This window comes from Danio rerio, chromosome 25 (genome assembly GCF_049306965.1).
Source record: "Danio rerio strain Tuebingen ecotype United States chromosome 25, GRCz12tu, whole genome shotgun sequence".
NCBI classification, from domain to species: Eukaryota; Metazoa; Chordata; class Actinopteri; order Cypriniformes; family Danionidae; genus Danio; species Danio rerio.
Window position 1 is genome coordinate 3497501 of NC_133200.1, and position 20000 is coordinate 3517500.

A 20000-nucleotide genomic window follows, 5' to 3' on the forward strand; every position below is an offset into this window, starting at 1 on the left:
TTATTTATGTGCATCTCTGGGCTGATCATGACTTTTATGTTTTGTGGGAGGCTTTTCCTTTGCTTTAGATATGATTTCAAATAAAGACTTATAGAAATCATTTTTTATTTCTTTGATTAATCGTGACCAACCACATTTCTGAAGCGTGATATAGCGGAGTAAATAACGCCACAATAATTGCCAAGCAGCACAATTATGATTCATGCAAAAAGTGCTTCACAAAACACAAAGGAAATTACTGCAAAGTGGCCTCACAAAAAAAACTACTTCAGAAATCCTCTGTTCTGACATAATTGCAGCACTGAATCAAACATGCTGATTTGCATATAATGGTTTTCTCATGGTTTATGAATGAGGCTTCCTGGTCAGAATGTCTATCTTCTATTTCCAGACGTTGAAGCGCGGATAATTGCTTTCACATCTATGCATTTGGCATACTTTACCTTGCATTCATATACATCTAATCATACTTTGCATAAAAGCATTGCATTTAAGGTGCAATGAATGTGTACATGTGCAGCAATAACGCTATTATTTCCACTAATCAGAGGGAAGGATTTCATTTACAGCAGTTCTATTTCCATGCAGTGGTTATTTTTGTACCTCTAGTGCATCACTAATAAAAGCATCAAGAGTAGGCATTACTGGCCACTGTATTAATCTACATGCATAAGATGTGAAACATTTCTATAAACATCACGAATGTTACTCAAGTCACGCTTTATTGAAATGTATACTCTATTGAAAACTCCAATTAAGTTTGATGTAATTTTCTCTAAACGAATAACTAAAGGTGCAGTGGGGTTAATTGCTTGTTCTTATATAGTGGATACTTTATAAACTGTTTCCTGGCAAGCTAATTAAACAAAGTTGAACAATCCCGATGTTTCCATTCACCTATTTTTATGCACATTTTGATTATCACATAATGGAAACTACAATATTCGCATACATTTTGAAAAATGTGGATAAACACACGTGCACAACTGAGTCGCATAAATGTTTTATCTAATTAGAAAAAAAAGGTGCGTAAAGTACGATGGGAACAGATTTACTAAATTAATTCCAGCATGCGCATCGGTAAAGAGATGTGGTTTAGTTTGAACAGATGATGTGATGGATATTAATGGACAAAGCAGCGTTTACAGCTATGCCCGGGCCAATAAAATGATATCCGTATTTATTGACCAAATTACGATAAAAAAAAAAAAGTTAAATAAAAAAATTAAATAAAAAAATTTTTGGTATGTAGTTTCGATATGAAGGCTTTAGTTTTATTAAAACGTGTCTTCTCTTTATAAATATTGGGATATTTCCAATCGAGGCACATGGCTTGTGCGCGCAAATAGTGGTGCGCCCTTGCAGTTGGATCTAAACTTTCCAGAATGCACCCTGATTCATACAAGCTATGATAGATTTTTAAATATATGTAGCATTTACATATGACATATTTAATTCCTCCACGTACCCACTAGAAGGAAGCACTAGTGGTACATGTACCACAGTTTGAGAACCACTTGCCTTGCACAAACATCTGAAATTGCTCGTTTCTAAAACCCCTCGGCCATCAGTGTGTCATTACAGTGGTTCAGTGTTATTATTATTCTAGTATTATTCCCTCCAGAACTGTCTTGAGCATCTGTGTGCGCTCCCAAAGAGCGTCTCACGACTCTTAAAACCCGTGCCTTGCTTTTATTGTGGTTCATTTTTGTTTTGAGGCGCAACTCATTTATTAAGAAAAAAAGACCGCTGTGACTTCTCCTACCACACAAAATGGCATTTTTCTGTCTGATATTTGGCGTCATTTAGCAGGAAGTCTTTGAGCTCTATTTTGACGGTCCATGCGCAAAAGCGCAGGGCGCAAACGCTTTCAGGGCGTGTCAGAACGCATTTTTGCTAATTAAAGGACGGGAAAATCCACTTTGCGCCGTGGCGCATGGTCTAAAAGGGTTGAGTTTATTTTCTTAATGAGTTATAGGTGTGTTTTGAGAATAAACCAATCAGAGTCTCATCTCCCATTCCCTTTAAGAGCCAGCTGCATCGCGCCATAAGCACATTGCTATTAACATGACGTAAAGTAAGTTCACTTTCACTTTTGCTCTCATGGATAGGGAAACCTTCCCGCACAGACATCAATCAGCCTATAAATAATTAATTTGGTTTGTTAAGCGCAAAGATTTGTTTCAAAACTATTTCTAAATTCAGTTCTAATTTCCAGCAAACGAATAAATGAACAATAATAACAAAGTGTGGTCAAAATACTGAGCTATTTCCAAATACACCTGCCATGCCCCATACGGTCTTAAACCTGACGGGGACAAATCTAAGCTTGTTTTTAATAAAACAAATATAAATATGGATATAATAAATAATACTGCTAATAATAATAACATTATACAAAAGCAAATTGAATGAACTGAAAAAGCCTCCGGAGATGAAGAAAGTATGACGGCAGTGGTTTTTAAATCTTCATGTAGGCTAGAAATTAATGTGTTTTGTAATATTTCAATAATTTATATTTATATCCTATATATATCCTTATTATATCTATCCTTAATATATTATATCTTTTTCATATGTAAAGATATTTGCGTATTATATCTTGTGTGTAGTGTGTAAGCCAGGCGCACTTTGCGCCAGACAATAGACCGACTTTGTTGTGGTCTAAAGATCAGACTATTTACAGTTTCTCAGAATAGCAACGCGCCAAAACACGCCTGCTTTTGTAGAGCAGAACGCCTATGGGCGCACATTTGAGCGCAAATGAATTTGCTATTTAAACAGCGTGGCGCAACACCTCAAAATGACCCTTGCGCCGAGCTGAAAGTAGTAAAAGACTATTGCGCTGCGCCTTGCGCCACATTGCGCCGGGTGTATGATAGGGCCCTTTGACTCATTGGATGAAGCCGCTACTTTATTTGCAAATGTTTCATGTGATATTTCAGTTTCGCACTTAAATCTAATTCACATCTTTGGATGGAATCGCAGCTATGGAGATTAAAGCTTGTCAGTATTTTGTATGCGCGGTCTGCATTACATCTGGTGAAACTGTCTAAAGCTGAAACTACCTTTGATCTGACTCTTGAACTTGAGCCATATCGTAATTGCGTTTTGTAATTAGGGTTATTATTTGTGCACAGATGCTAGCAGTGCTTTAAATCCAGTATAACATGAGTTTGATAAAGCAGGCAGCAGTGGATTGTGTGTGTGTGTGTTCATGATCTCTTCACCTCAGATATGAGCTGTTATTTTCACTCCCTCCTGCTGATCTGAGCTGAAATAGACGCTCTCGGGCCATCCACACACACACACTCTCACATTCTGATGTTTGTATTTTTTTTTCCATTAGCTTCTTTCACCTCTTTTACAGGTGCTGACGCACTTATGTTGCCGAGCTCAGGAAGTCGAGACTCTCATGGGAAGTCAGGAAATCTGATTTGGGTTCTGATGGGTAAAAATAAACCCCTTTATGTCAGACAGTAACACAAACACACATTGGGTGGTGGGCGTTTAGGTGTGTAAAGTTGCATGCTTTGATAAACACTCATGCAGGTGTGTGTGTCTGAACATTTTCATGCTTCCTAAAAGTCTGTAAAAGCACATAAACAACCTAACGTAGCAGTCTCTGGCTGTGCATCATGCACACACACTTGAAGATAGAGATTTTTCTAATATTGTTTAAACCATGTGCTGTTTAACAGAGAGAAGACTTTTAATATTTTTAATCGCATAGCATTTTGCATAGCTCATTTCTAATAACTCATTTATTTAGTCTGTGCCACACATGCACTGTAGGTCAATTGAATTAATTAAATTGTCTGTAGCGTATGAGTGTGTAAGTGTGTATGGGTGGTTCCCAGTATTGGGTTGCTGCTGAAAGGGCATCCGCTGCTCGAAATATATGATGGAATAGTTGGCGGTTCATTCTGCTGTTGCGACCTCTGATGAATAAAGGACTATCCCGAAGAAGTTCAATGAATGAATGAATGAATTATTGTTATTTTATTAGTAATAATATTAATATTAATAATAATAATAATGTTTCATGAGATTTTACACTTTATATGTTAAATTATCAGTGTTAAGGATGGTCATTAGTTGTGCTGCCTGCTTGTTTTTGCAAATTCTGTACTATAAAATTGGTCTTAAACTTTGGTTCTGTGTGTGTCTTAAAATGTCTTAAATATAACTCTTAGGCCCCGTTTACACTAATGTGTTTTAGTTTGAAAACGCATAAGTTTTGCTACGGTTACGCCATCCGTCCACACTACGCCCGAGTTTTCAAACGCGCCGAATACGGAGCATTTCGGAAACCCTGAAGAGGCCGTTTTCATTCTAAAACGCTGCTGCTTCATCTCAGTGTGGATGGGGGAAAACGGAAACATCTGAAAACGGCGGAGCTGCAGACATTCACCTCTCTGATTGGGGCTTTTCCTCAATATTAAGTAGCCCACACACAGTTAGAGTTCTGCATCCTCTCCTTGTAAATTCAGACTTTGCAAGTTTGATATGGATAACAAACACGTCGGCTTAATCTTCAAAGGGAACAGTGTACTGTATAACCTTATCAGCGGGATCGGGCGCGGCGGCCAGAAAACGGGGCGGGTCAGGCAGCGGGACAATAAATTCTTAATATAAGCGGGAGCGGTAGGGTTCGGACTTAAATCTGGCGGGTGCGAGCGGGAGCGGGATTCAAAATGTAGTCCTGCGCAGATCTCTACAGAGATGTATGGATGCACTCCTCCAAGCTCATGATGGAGTCAGACACAATATTCATTCTGTCTCCACTGCAGCAGGACTTTATATTCTATACTGGACATTATTTCTGTTCAGTGACGAAACTTTTGTATGAGCAAAGTCAGAGCTTACTGTCCTGACTAAATTATTAATAATCAAGGCAGGGTCATATATCATTGTGCTCAAATAAGTGATACCAAATGATCAACTAGAAGTCAAGTTATTACTTGTTGTTCCTAAAACTTGGATAGGCGACAAGACTTGTCAGGTAGTGTGTTTTTTCCTTTATCTATGTTTTATTTACATATGTTTAGGGGGCTTTCACGTAGTCTGTATGACTATGTACCTACATCAGGTACACTGGCTACCCGCCAACCCTGTTCCTGGAGATCTACCTTCCCGCAGATTTCAAACACACCTGCCTGTAATTATCACGTGGTGTTCAGGTCCTAATTAATTGGTTCAGGTGTGTTTGATTTGGATAGCAACTGAAATCTGCAGGAAGGTGGCTCTCCAGGAACAGGGTTGCCCACCCCTGACCTACATTTTATCAGCAAAGATCACAGCCTCAACTAAAAATGGACATCATATTTTAATTTTAATGTAAACCATACATTTATAATCACTAATACTGGATTTGGGCATGTTTTAAATACAGTTCATTGCCGTTTTTTTAACTATTCTAGCTTAATGTGTTTCTGTTCATCCTATTATTGTGATAATCGCCAGTTTCCTCGCAGATCTTAACTTGTATGGAGACAAACTCTCTCGCTTGATATTTTTAGCTCTCTTTCATGCTTGCCTGTGCTATTTTCATTGAAGTGATTAATTTATGCCATACTTTCAATGCCAATGCATGTTTTTTTATCCTCTACTAAGAGACGTTTCTCGCGTTTGAGTCATTATCCGTGTGTCTTTCGCAAGCTCTTGGCTGTGACTTTGGAGGAATAAATAACGCGCTGCTGTTTTTTCAAGAGCTCTTCTGAGAGATGAGAGTTATGGAGTGACCGACTCTTCCTACAGTATCTCTGCTGTGAAAGGCAGCGCTGGGTTATTAAACACTGGCGTTTTAATCTCTTAATATCAGCATGTGAAGTGACTCATAACTCTTGTGGCGTGGTTATTTTAGAAGCCGCTGTTCACATGCTGAGATTTCCCCCGGATTCCCTCTCAGATTAGCAGGATTTTTAAAGAGCTGTGTAAAACGCTGTTAATGCTGCCTTTAAAAGTTACTCGTAAAGCCAAATGTGCTGGAATATGATGTGTTTTGGCTATCTGTAATCGTATTACTCTCACTCCACGTGCTGCAGATTTATACATATTACACCCAGGGGCTGTTGAATGCTTGATTCTGATTGGCTGAGGGGCATTCTAAGCATACCTGTCAACCCTCGCATTTTTCTCCCGTATTTTACCATTTTATTCCACTATCATCCCTTTCAAGTGTTTACCTGTTTTCCCTCTTGTATTTTATCATTCTATCCTGCTATCATCCCATCTAAGTACAGTTGAAATCAGATGTCTGATGGTAATCAGACTAAACGTTTACTACTTCAGGTCTTTTAGGATTACCTAAATGATTTAAATTTGCTAAATGGCAGAATAATGAGAGATTTTTATTTATTTATTTCTAGACAGTCAATAGTTTACACACATTTCCTTGGTATTTTTTTAGCTTTGTTTTTAAACTGTATAACTTTGGTCAAATGTTTTGGGTCTCCTTCCACAAGCACAATAGTTTGCAGGAATTTTGGCCCATTCCTCCTGACAGAATTGGTGTAACTGAGTCAGTCTTGTTCGCACAAGCTTTTTCAACTCTGCCCACAAATTTTTAATAGAATTGAGATCAGGGCTTTGTGATGGCCACTCTCTTGGAGTAGCATTTTACTTGTCTGCTGAATGCTTGCCAGGGTTCAACGTTAAGGATTATTTCTACTGTCTCGATTGGACCAGTGGTTCAGATTTTTACTAGCCCTGCCAAAGTTTTCACTTATTATATATTATGTAGGGATGTGCGATATGGACTTAAAATATATCAGGGTATTTTCTGGTATTTATTGTGATAACGATATTAGTGGTGATATAAGTCAAAAGTATCCAGAGAGAGGCAAAAAGTCTTCAGGAAAAAAATAGTCATTCATTTATGTTTATATATATAAATATATATATATATATATATATATATATATAATTAAAAAAAATTGGTTACCTCTTCAAGCTTTTCATGATCGTTTAAAATTATATCATTATTATATTGTTATGAAGTAAATTTAAAGTAAAATATGTCAGTAAATATTAGTGTGTATATCAGTGTTTCTCAACCACGTTCCTGCAGGAGCACCAGCTCTGCACATTGTCTTCTTAACCAAACACCTGATTCAGATCATCAGCTCATTAGCAGAGACTGAAACACCTGTAATGGGTGTGACAGACAAAGGAGACATCCAAAACATGCAGTGCTGGTGGTCCTCTAGAAACGTGGTGGAGAAACACTGCTGTATATGTAAGTATATCAAAAATGAAAGTGTAAATTCATATCTAATGTTTCTAAAATACATTTATTTATTTATTTGGTATCATCTCTTACTGAAATATGAAGTTATTAAAGTTATTATTACGTAATACATATGTTTATCTATATCGGTCTTAACATGAAATAACCGAAAGTTGCTGAAGTACCAATAAATAAACAGTAACAGACGCATAAATAGATGTCTGTACTACACATGTGCTACTGTAATTAGGTATTCAAAGACTGATTGTAGGTCATAAGTCAAATTTTTATTATGTGCAGGATTTTTACAGGTATATTCCAAATGATGAGATATAACCCATCCCTACTTGACACACTTTTGTCAGTCATCAATAATAAAACTAGCAAAACCGCAGGTATTTTTAGCATCTCTATATTCTCGTTCTTCATCTGCTCTTCCCAGATTGCACAAGTAATAAACATCAGCTCGGTCCATGATGGATGCGGTTGCCATAGGAACAGAGAGGAGAAGCACTTTACCTGCCTGTACCTGTCCCAGCACATGTTGTTGTTTTCTTCGTCTTGTAAACCCTGTGACCTCTTCTCAAGTTTCTTCTTGTTGTTGTTTGTCTTGCAGTTCCTCCACGCTTCCTGACCAGGCCTTCAAACACGTACGCGCAGGAGTCCATGGACATCATCTTCGAGTGTGACGTCACCGGCTCTCCACCTCCGACTGTCAAGTGGATGAAGGATGGAGACACGGTCATTCCTAGTGATTATTTCAGGATAGTGGTACGTCTGTGCTCCTCACTGCTTCATATGAGATTTAAACATGCATAAGACTGAGGCTGCTTTCACACCTGTGAATCGATTCAGTTGTTCTGAAACAGAGATTACAAATGTTACATTGTTGCTCTTTGCTCTTGGAGCGGTTCGCTTTCACACTGCAAAGTTTCTAATCGGACCAAAAGCAAGTCACGTGCGAGTAAACTCTCCTCACATTGGTCAGAGTGTCAGGGTTTATTTTGCAGCGTCCCGCTCAGCTGTCAGGAGAGGTGGTGGTTTGGTGGTGATTGACAGGGTGCGCGCGCGTGACATGTCTGAGGAGAGATGCGGTGGGGTGGGGTGAGAAGGGTGCGCGACCATGCCTATTTGAGGACCGGGAGGGAGACGCAAGATTACCGGGAGATCATCACTCATTTGCGGGCATCCGAAACTTCCCGCCATACTCATAATTCTCTCTTCATGTAGCCGTAAGCCTATTACATATCCATAAAACACTGTGATATAACCGCGCTCGGATCGCATCGCTTTCTCACTGCAATCGAACCGCTCCAGGGTTCATTTCAATCGAGCCGAGACCACCTCATTCAAGCGATCTCGGAGCGATTACTTTGGCGCGGAACAGAGCGCGATTGCCCTGTTCACATATGCCAAACCAACCGCGCTAACTGGGCAAACGAGACACGTTCCGAAACAAAAGTGTAGGTGTGAAAGCACCCTAATTCCTCTGTTTGCTTTTATCTAGATCACACACTTTTCATTAATAGGGCTTGAATCGTTTGGTAAAAATAGTAAAAAGTCTTTGTTTTTTTTTACAACAAATGGGTCAGTGAAGCTCAAAATATCAAGATTTACATTTTTAATTTGTAAAACAAAATGTATTTACATCCCCAGCAGTTTTCATCATGAATATATGTTAAGTTCTATGTTATAAATATAGATTTATTTATTCTGTTAGCAACACGTTTGACCATGAATGCAGTTTTAATTTTAATAATTTTTAATAATTTTTATATTTATTTTTAGTTGTTTAATATTATAATATTAGTGTTCATTTCTGGTTTAATATTTTCATGATGAGATTTTGTTAAAGACATTTTAACTTTGCAATTGACATTTATTATTAAAGATCTTCAAACTTTTCATGATGATGTAAAATTATATCAACTGATGCTATTGACCTTAGTCTAAAATGCGGAAGTGCGGCTGTTTTCGCGATTGTCTTAGAACTTCCGATTCAGGCGCCTATAGGAGAAATGACTAGGAATAATAAACGGCAGAAAACGTTTAAACTACTCGCTCTACAATCAAATGTTTGCATGACTATACAGACCAAGTAGAATAATATAATAAGAAAATATCAAATTGCAACATCAAGCAGCGTAATGAGCAGTTTTTAACGTCAAAAAATGAATGGAAGTGAATGAGACTGGAAGTCTCAAGCCAAAAAGATTCAAATGGCAGCACCCGCTCGACGGCGGAGGATAAGGTGAATAAAGTGAATTTAAAGTAAATGTCAGTAAATCAGTTGCGTTGAGGAAGAAGTTTATCAAAAATTGATCTGAAAAATCCTATCTAATATTTTTAATGTACATTTATTTATGTCTTTGGTATCATCTCTTATTTTAAATATGAAGCTATTGATCGAAGGTAATATTATGTATTATGTAGGGATGTGCGATATGGACTTAGTATATATATCAGGGTATTTTCTGGTATTTATTGTGATAACGATATTAGTGGTGATATAATTCAAAAGTATCAAGAGGGAGGCAAAAAGTCCTTTATCTTTAGAAAAAAAATAGTAATAATCTCATCATAACTAATTAAACCAGAAATGAACACGACTATACTAATATTAAACAGCTAAAAATAAATATAAAAATAGCATTTAAAAGACATTTCAACTTTGCAATTGACATTTTAATTCTTTATTTTTTATGTTTATTTTATTTATTGTTTAATAATTTACACCTGCCGGCCACTTTATTAGGTACACCTGTCCAACTGCTCTTTAATGCAAATTTCTAATCAGCCAATCACATGGCAGCAACTCAATGCATTTAGGCATGTAGACATGGTCAAGACGATCTGCTGCAGTTCAAAGCGAGCATCGGAATGGGAAAGAAAGGGGATTTCAGTGACTTTGAACGTGGCGTGGAACGTGGCGTGGCTGGTCTGAGTATTTCAGAAACTGCTGAACTACTGGGATTTTCACGCACAACCATTTCTAGGGTTTACAAAGAATGGTCTGAAAAAGAGGAAATATCCAGTTCTGTGGGCGCAAATGCCTTGTTGATGCAAGAGGTCAGAGGAGAATGGCCAGACTGGTTCCAGCTGATAGAAAGGCAACAGTGACTCAAATAAGCACTCGCTACAACCGAGCTCTGCAGAAGAGCATCTCTGAACACACAACACGTCCAACCTTGAGGCAGATGGGCTACAGCAGCAGAAGAGCACACCGGGTGCCGCTTCTGTCACCTAAGAACAGGAAACTGAGGCTACAATTCACACAGACTCACCAAAACTTTACAATAGAAGACTGGAGAAACGAGTCTCCATTTCTGCTGACACATTTGGATGATCGGGTCAGAATTAACATTAAATAGCATCAACAACATGAAAGCATGGATCCATCCTGCCTTGTATCAACAGTTCAATCTGGTGGTGGTGGTGTAATGGTGTGGAGGAGATTTTCTTGGCACACTTTGGCTCCATTAATACCAATTAAGCATCAGGTCAACACCACAGCCTACCTGAGTATTGCTGCTGACCATGTCCATCCCTTTATGACCACAGTGTCTTCATCTTCTGATGGCTACTTACAGCATGATAACACGTCGTGTCATAAAGTGTGAATCATCTCAGACTGGTTTCTTGAACATGACAATGAGTTCACTGTACTCAAATGGCCTCCACAGTCACCAGAGCTCAATCCAATAGAGCACCTTTGGGATGTGGTGGAACGGGAGATTGACATCATGGATGTGCAGCCGACAAATCTGCAGCAACTGTGTGATGCTATCATGTCAATATGGAGCAAAATCTCTGAGGAATATTTCCAGTAGCTTGTTGAATCTCTGCCATGAAGGATTAAGGCAGTTCTGAAGGCAAAAGGGGGTCCAACCCGGTACTAGTAAGGTGTACCTAATAAAGTTTGTATATTTTTATTTTTATGTTACTGTGCAAAAGTTTTAGTTGGAAATGATTTCTGAATTGACGGAATTGTTATTTCTTAAATACACAGACCATTATGCCAGTTCTTCTGGAAACCAATCATTTGTGAGGGTTTTGTTTTTCTTTCAGTAATTTAATGATTGCAAACATGCTGTTAATCCAGTGGAAATGTATATCTGTAGGTAAAAATAAATGAAGTTAATAAACACAAACGTGAAATGGCCTGCACAGGGTCCAAACCTAAATAGTTTGTGATCACCTGTAGAGATAAAAAATGATGACGGGACATTTCATTCACTGAAGTGTCTTAATGTTGTTTTTTGTTTACTGTTGTTTGTTCACTTGTTTGTGTCTTCCACAGAAGCAGCACAACCTGCAGGTTTTGGGTTTAGTCAAATCAGACGAAGGTTTTTACCAGTGTTTAGCAGAGAACGACGCTGGCAACGTCCAGGCCAGCGCTCAGCTCATCATCCTGGATATAGGTAACTCGACACACGTCTAATTCTGCATGCATTCATGTTCATTAACCTCAAATGCTTAAATCTCAAATCAGTACACTTGATTTAAGGCACAGTATCTCGTTTTCGCCACTAGAGGGCGAGCATTCACAACAAACAAAAGCATAGTTTGATGATGATCTGGCTGAGTGAGGAATCAGTTGTAGTCTTCATTATCCTACAGCAGGGGTGTCCAAACTCGGTCCTGGAGGGCCGGTGTCCTGCATAGTTTAGCGCCAACTTCCTCCAACACACCTGCAAATGTGCATCTCTGCATTAGCACCTCTCCACAGAGCTCTTCGTTATGTGTGTGTGTGTGTGCCGTTTAATAATCCTGCAGATGCGTTTGCAAACACAGACCACCGACAGCTCTTACTCTACTGTAGTTTACGCACCCTGTTAATTAGCCATCAGATTCCAGCACAGAGGAAGTTGCGCGCTTATGCTGTGATCGTGATTTAAGGCACAGTATCTCGTTTTCGCCACTAGAGGGTGAGCATTCACAACAAACAAAAGCATAGTTTGATGATGATCTGGCTAAATGAGGAATCAGTTGTAGTCTTCATTATCCTACAGCAGGGGTGTCCAAACTCACAACACACCTGCCTGAATGTTTTTTTTATACCTAGTAAGAGCTTGATTAGCTGCTTCAGGTGTGTTTAATTGGAGTTGAAACTTAAATATGCAGGACACCGGCCCTCCAGGACTGAGTTTGGACAGGACTCATGTTGAAGGATGAGTTAAGGTATTCAACACTTATTATCATGGTAGTATGAAGCAGAGTAAGCTGAAGAGAAATGAGAGAAATGCTGAAGCAGTTACTTATTCTGGGTCATTTGCTGGATTTGTTTTATTGCTTAATTTTTTTTAAAATAATTTCTGATGCTAGAGATATGTTAACTAAACAAATCCAGCTCAGGTTTTTCTTTGCTTTACATCAGTTGTTTTACATCTGATGGTTTCTGGGGATGAGTCCAAACACTCTTGTGCGTTTAGTAGTAGTATTACGCTTGTTTGGTGTGTGTGAGCGTGGTGTGGGTGGTTGTGTTACTACAGTCTGAGATGTTTTTACAGCATAGTTTTGTGCTTCTCAGCAGCGCTCGCGTTCAGAATGAGGCCTTGAACACATGTTGTCACACGTCGAGGCGTAAATGACGCTGCATGATTAACTAAGCGCGCGATTGTGTGTGTGCGCTCTTCATTTTCACGTGCATCTCTGCATTAGCACCTCTCCACAGAGCTCTTCGTTATGTGTGTGTGTGTGTGTGCCGTTTAATAATCCTGGAGATGCGTTTGCAAACACAGACCACCGACAGCTCTGACTCTACTGTAGTTTACGCACCCTGTTAATTAGCCATCAGATTCCAGCACAGAGGAAGTTGCGCGCTTATGCTGTGATCGTGATTTTGCTCTATATAAAGGTTTTTCTCACAATCCTTTTACAACAAAGCAAAGGTGAAGAATGTGTGTTGCTGTTTGTTGCCCCAGACAATGATGGGATAATCATCCCAACATATAATTACCAAATATAATTTGGGTGACAGCTAAAGTTTTTTTGGTAATTGGTGAAAGTTGAGCAAACTATAATTATAATAAACACCAATGGCAAGTTGGGTTTTATAAAACTTTCGATATTTTTTTTAACTATACTATTTAAAGAGCAATTATATATATATATATATATATGTATATATATATATATGTATATATATATATATATATATATATATATGTATATATATATATATGTATATATATATATATATATATATATATATATATATATATATATATATATATATATATATATATATATATATATATATATATATATATATATATTTATTTATTTATTTATTTATTTATTTATTTATATATATATATTTATATATATATATTTATTTATATATATTTATTTATATATATTTTATATATATATATATATATATATATATATATATATATATATATATATATATATATATATATATATATATTTATATTTATATATATATATATATATATATTTATATTTTTATATATATATATATATATATATATATATATATATAAAATATATATAAATAAATATATATAAATAAAAATATATATATAAATATAAATATATATATATATGTTACAACAATATAATTATTTATGCTATTTAACACCTATGCTTTAATTATTTAATCCTGAATTTATCGATCAATGTAATTGTTTAAAAAGTGGATTTAATAATAAAATGCTGATAATAAAAAATGTATGTATTCATTTTTATTATTTTAATAATTCTATTTAATTCTGAAATCTAATATTTGTAATTGTGTCATTGATAGGATTTTGCATTATGTTATGTCACTATTTAAAATACCTGTCATAATATTTCAATAAATTGTAGAATTGCCCTACCAATGAGACAAAAATATGATAAAACATGCTTTTGTTTTTAATGATATTTTATTTGTTATTTGTTGAAGGTGATATTCACAACTATGTAGCCATATAATTTGTGATAATTCATGTGTTTAAAATTACCCATTAACTTAAAATTTCAATAATTAAAGAATTGAGTTTTGTTGACTAAAAGTTTCATTGTAAGTTTTATTATTATTATTATTATTAATTCTGTAAATAGAAACTTTGTAACGGTGTGTGTGTGTGTGTGTGTGTGTGTGTGTGTGTGCGCGTGCGTGCGTGCGTTTATACAGTTGATGTCAGAATTATTCGCCCCCTTTGATTTTTTTTTTTCTTTTTTAAATATTTCCAAAATTATGTTCAACAGAGCAAGGAAATGTTTACAGTATACTGATAATATTTTTTTCTTCTGGAGAAAGTCTTATTTGTTTTATTTCACCTAGAATAAAAGCAGTTTTTATTTTTTTAAACACCATTTTAAGGTCAATATTATTAGCCCCTTTAAGCTATATATTGTTTTTGATAATCTACAGAACAAACCACTGTTATACAATAATTTGCCTAATTACCCTAACCTAGTTAACCTAATTAACCTAGTTAAGCCTTTAAATGTCACTTTAAGCTGTCTTGAGGAATATCTAGTCAAATATTATTTACTGTCATCATGACAAAGATAAAATAAATCAGTTATTAGAGATGAGTTAGTAAAACTGTTATGAGTAGAAATGTGCTGAAACAATCTTCTCTTCGTTAAACAGATATTGGGGAAAAAATAAACAGGGGGCGATTAATTCAGGGGGGCTAATAATTCTGACTTCAACTGTACATTGAACATAAAAAATATATATAATTTGGTGTGCACTATATTATTTAAAAATTAAATTCTACATAATATGGCGGCATTGTTGCAAACTGCTGTTACATCTAAAACATTTTACTAATCCCTTAAGCCTCCTTTCCACAGCACACGACAAGCGACAAGCGACAGACCGGAAGTCATTCATTTCCAATGCAGAGCAGTCCGGGAGCTGCGTTGAGTTCCGATCATCTCCGTATGCGTAAAATTCGGATTCGAATTGAGCTGCGGATCCATTGAAATATTTAAACTCCTGCGACTTGACCGTATGCGACCTGCCGACCGGATATGATGTATTCCAGTGTTGCCCAAACAGATCCGTGCGCGCGAGATGAGAAATAGTTTATTTGGTTATTTTTTGAATTATTAAAAGTCTATATTAAAAAAAAAAATCTGTTCTTAAATGTTAGTAAGAAAGTAATAAAAATATATATTTTAATGTTGTCTCCACATTCCCTCCAATATTTTAGCGCTCTATGAGTTTCTAGTATTGATTCATCCATTAAACTATGTAAACGCACTGAGAATAAAGGCTCTTGCTTTTGCCCTCCTTTATTTCTGACACCGTAGCTTCTCCCCCGTGGTGCACGACAACACTGAAAATACTGTGCGGCTGCCACAAGGGGGCGTATTCTGACAGCCGTATCCACACATTGTGTTTAGTGGAAAGGCGGCTTTAGTCCCGTGGTGGCGTCACATGCAGTGTTAGTGGTCATTTTGAACTGTCACTCACTGTGTATTATATGATGATATGTTATATATTAAATATCTATACATTTTTCAGTGTTTGAGTGAATGAGTTTATTATTATTTTATATGGAATATTACTAATAGTTATGAAGAAATATGTTTAACTGTGTGTTATCTATAAATTATGTAAAGGTATTAATAAAGTCTTTATTAAAAGTATAAGTTTTATGTTGTAATACACTTAAATTAAAAGTGATTTTAGTGGCAAATAAAAAGAATATTATGGACAGCTGTCACACACACACGCGCACACACACACAGAGAGAGAGTGTTAGATGGAGTGTGAATGCTGTAAAAACACTGTTCCCCTCTCCTCATGTGTGATTCCTCCATTACGGGGCGGCTGCAGCTGTAATCATGGATTACATTCTCTTACACATGTTAATGTCATGCATTAAAACCAAAAGCCTCTCACTGTCGCAAGATATTCATGCATAAAGTGTGATTATGGCTGAATAAAACTCGTTGATTTTACAGTCCTGTGCACACGCAGACCTATGGACTTCTAGTTATTATTTAAACTCTGTAATTACTAGCCACTATCCATCACCCGACCCGTCATAATAACTTTCACCCATGTTGCTGCTTTTATATACTGTTAATCCTAAAATACTTAATTAAGGTTATTTATTTATGTAGTTATTTATTCATTTATTTATTTTACCTTGTTTCCTTAATGATACTAATCAATCCATGGAAGCATATTTGCATTATTTACATTTAATGTCTCTCTTTTTGGTGTGATCAGCCTGCAGTATTACGTGTCTCTAAACGCACCTTTCACACACACTTTTGTTTTTGCTTCATTATTTTGATAAGTTATTTTAATAATCATTCATTTATTTTAATAATCATTCATTTATTTTAATAATCATTCATTTATTTTAATAATCATTCATTTATTTTAATAATCATTCATTCATTTATTTATATGCCGAATGTTGATAATAATATTAAGGGTTTGACTTATTCCTCGACAGCCCCTCACAAGCTACACTATTTAATTTTTTACTTTTTTTATTTTGTAATTATTCTAACTTTTGTTAATATTTAACAAGTTGTTGCTGTTGTAATTTATTTGAAATTAATTAATTTGATTGCATCTATTTTGTCAATGGAATTGTTTTATAATATTTTTACATTTAATTATTAAAGCACTATTCATCTTTATCCTGTCAAAAGTTTTTTGTTACTTTTAATATATTTTTTTATTATTATTATTTTGTTATAATGCCATGCTAGATGTTGAAAAAATATGTATTATTTAAATGTGTAATCAATAGAAAAAGCCATCTTATTAAATATAAATTTGTATTTGCTACATTGGTAGCAATTATAATATTTATACATTATATTATAACAGCATTTATCTTTATCCTCAAACTTTTATTTATATATTTTTATATATCGTTTTATTATTATTTTTTATAATTTCACTTTAGACGATAAAATAATTATAATATTTAAATGTGTAATTAATAGAACATATGTAATAATGTTATTAAATATATATTTGTATAACTATTTTTACAATTAGAATATTTATATTTATTATTTAAATGTGTAATTAATAGAAAATATAGAATAATATTATTAAAGATATATTTGTATTACATTTTTTACAATTATATTATTTATACATTTTATTATTAGAACAGCATTTATCTTTATTCTCAAACTTTTAACATCATTTTTTAATTATTTAACCTTGGATGATAAAATTTTTTAAATATTTGCATGTATAATTAATAGAAAAAATGTATAATAGTTATTAAATATATATTTGTAATACTTTATTTATATTTATTATTTTATATTTATACATTTTAGTATTTTTTTACTATTATTATTTTTTATAATTTTATTTTAGATGATAAAAATTATATTAATTAATAGAGAATATATAATATAAAATATTTGTTTTACATTAAATAAAATGTCTATGTATCTATATATTTATAAATATATATATATATATATATATATATATATATATATATATATAAATATATATATATATATATATAAATATATATATATATATATATATATATATATATATATATATATATATATAAATAAATAATATATATATATATTTATATATATATATATATATATATATATATATATAAATAATATAGATAGATAGATAGATAGATAGATAGATAGATAGATAGATAGATAGATAGATAGATAGATAGATAGATAGATAGATAGATGGATACAGATAGATATAGATATGTCAATTATTCATTATTTTTAATATCAATTATTAATATTAATCATTATTATTATTAAAATAAAAAAAACATTTTTTTTTTCTCTTAGCATGTAAGTTTAAATTATTATAAAACCTCAATTTTTAGCCTCTGACTTTAACCTTTGAAGGCTTTCCCAAAACAAAACAGTAAAATAAATGCATGTATATCTACCACAGTAAAACTACGGTAAAGTAAACCTCTTCACACCAGTATATCTCCTGCTGTAGCACATTAATTCGTCCTCCTGCAGATTATAGAGCGCAGTGCAGCTCTCCATCTGACAATCTGCTTGATTTGTGGATCTCCTGCTGCATTGATGAGCAATCAGCCGCTATTGGCTCTTCTCAATGTCTATTGATGAGGAGCTGGACGGGGTTTCTGCCTCCACTAGGACAAATGTTGATTTCACCTCCTCTGCACAATAGAAACACCTCTATTTCTCCATACAGGAAGCTGTTCTGGGGCTGGACAGGAAGTGGCACACGCGCTCGTCTCCTGTCACTCTCCAACTGTTTAATGATGATGGGGTGATAATGAGCTTGTGCATCCATAAATAACAGGACGTCCATAAATAGTGAGCGTTCAGGCCCTTTTCCTGAGCGACGTGCTGTTCTCCGTCTCCCCGTGGGATGAAGGTTACACACACAGAGCTATGAAGTGCACTGAGAAGCAGATGTCTGATGGACAAGAGTGTTTAACCAAAGAAACGACACACGGAAAGTTGGAGATTTGTTGCTCTGTGCCTTATAAATGATTAAAAGCCAGAAGAATTTGAGCACTTAACCTGGGTGGTTGCTAGGGTGTGTTTGTGGTTTCAAGGTAGTATATACAGTGTTTCTGGTTGTTTCTAGGATGTTCTGGCTAATGGTTGGTAGGTGATTGTATCAATTTGCATGGGAATTCTTTTTTGATAGTTTGGGGGATTAGGTTGATGGTTGCTAGGGTGTTATTTATGGTTGCTAGGGAGTGTTTGTGATTTCTAGGTTGTGGATATAGTGTTTCCAATTGTTGCTAGGGTGTACTGGCTAATGGTTGGTTGGTGGTTGCTTGGGTCTTCTATTTTGATAGTTCGGGAGATCAAGTTGATGGTTGCTAGGGTGATATTTAGGGTTGCTAGGGTGTGTTTGTGGTTTCTAGGTAGTAGATACAGTGTTTCTGGTTGTTTCTAGGGTGTTCTAATGGTTGGTAGGTGATTGCAAAGGTTTTCTTTTTTAATAGTTTGGGGGATCAGGTTGATGGTTGCCAGGGTGTTATTTATGGTTGCTAGGAGGTGTTTGTGGTTTCTAGGTTGTGGATATAGTTTTTTCTGGTTGTTGCTAGGGTGTACTGGATAATGGTTGGTTGGTGATTGCTTGGGTCTTCTATTTTGATTGTTAGGGAGATCAGGTTTATGGTTGTTAGGGTGTTATTTATTGTTGATAGGGAGTGTTTGCGATTTCTAGATTGTGGAAATAGTGTTTCTGGCTGTTGCTAGGGTGTACTGGCTAATGGTTGGTAGGTGATTGCATAGGTATTCTTTTTTATTTTTAGGGAGATCAGGTTGATGGTTGCTAGAGTGTTTTTTTATGGTTGCTAGGGTGAACTGAATGTGTCTGGGTGGTTGCTAGGGTGGTGTTAGTAGTAGCTAGATAGTCTGTTCCTTGTTGCTATGGTGTCATTCTGGTCAATGACTGCTAGGATGTACTTTCTGATTGTTTGGGAGATCAGTTTGATGGTTGCTAGGGTGTTCAGTGTGTGGTTGGGTGGTTACTGGGGTGTTCTGGATGGTTGCTTGAATGTTCTGGCTTAGGTGTTCCTTTTGTTTGTTTGGAAACTCGGGTTAATAGCTGCTAGGGTGTTTTTTTTTTTTTTGGTTGCTTGGTTGCCACTACAGTGTAGGGCTCATTAAAGTCGATAGCAATCATAGTGTGTTCTTTGTTGTTGCTAAGATGTTCTGGCAGATGGTTGCTGGGTGATTTATATAATGTTTTATTTTTCATTGTTAGGTAGATCAGGTTGATGGTTGCTAGGGGTGTTCCGAGTGTGGCTGGGTGGTTACTAGAGTATTC

At 35.3% G+C, this 20000-nt stretch overlaps 1 protein-coding gene across 15 annotated transcripts in view; it reads left to right on the forward strand.

Annotated features, from left to right (window-relative positions):
* Positions 1 to 20000, forward strand: part of neo1b (neogenin 1b) — a 248121-nt gene that overhangs the window by 156722 nt on the left and 71399 nt on the right. For all 15 annotated transcript variants that reach the window (XM_017354197.4, XM_009297706.4, XM_073942502.1 and 12 more), the window contains exons 6-7: positions 7848 to 8002; positions 11532 to 11652. In XM_017354197.4, coding sequence (XP_017209686.1) covers positions 7848 to 8002; positions 11532 to 11652 — 276 coding nt within the window. The remainder of the gene's footprint in view (positions 1 to 7847; positions 8003 to 11531; positions 11653 to 20000) is intronic.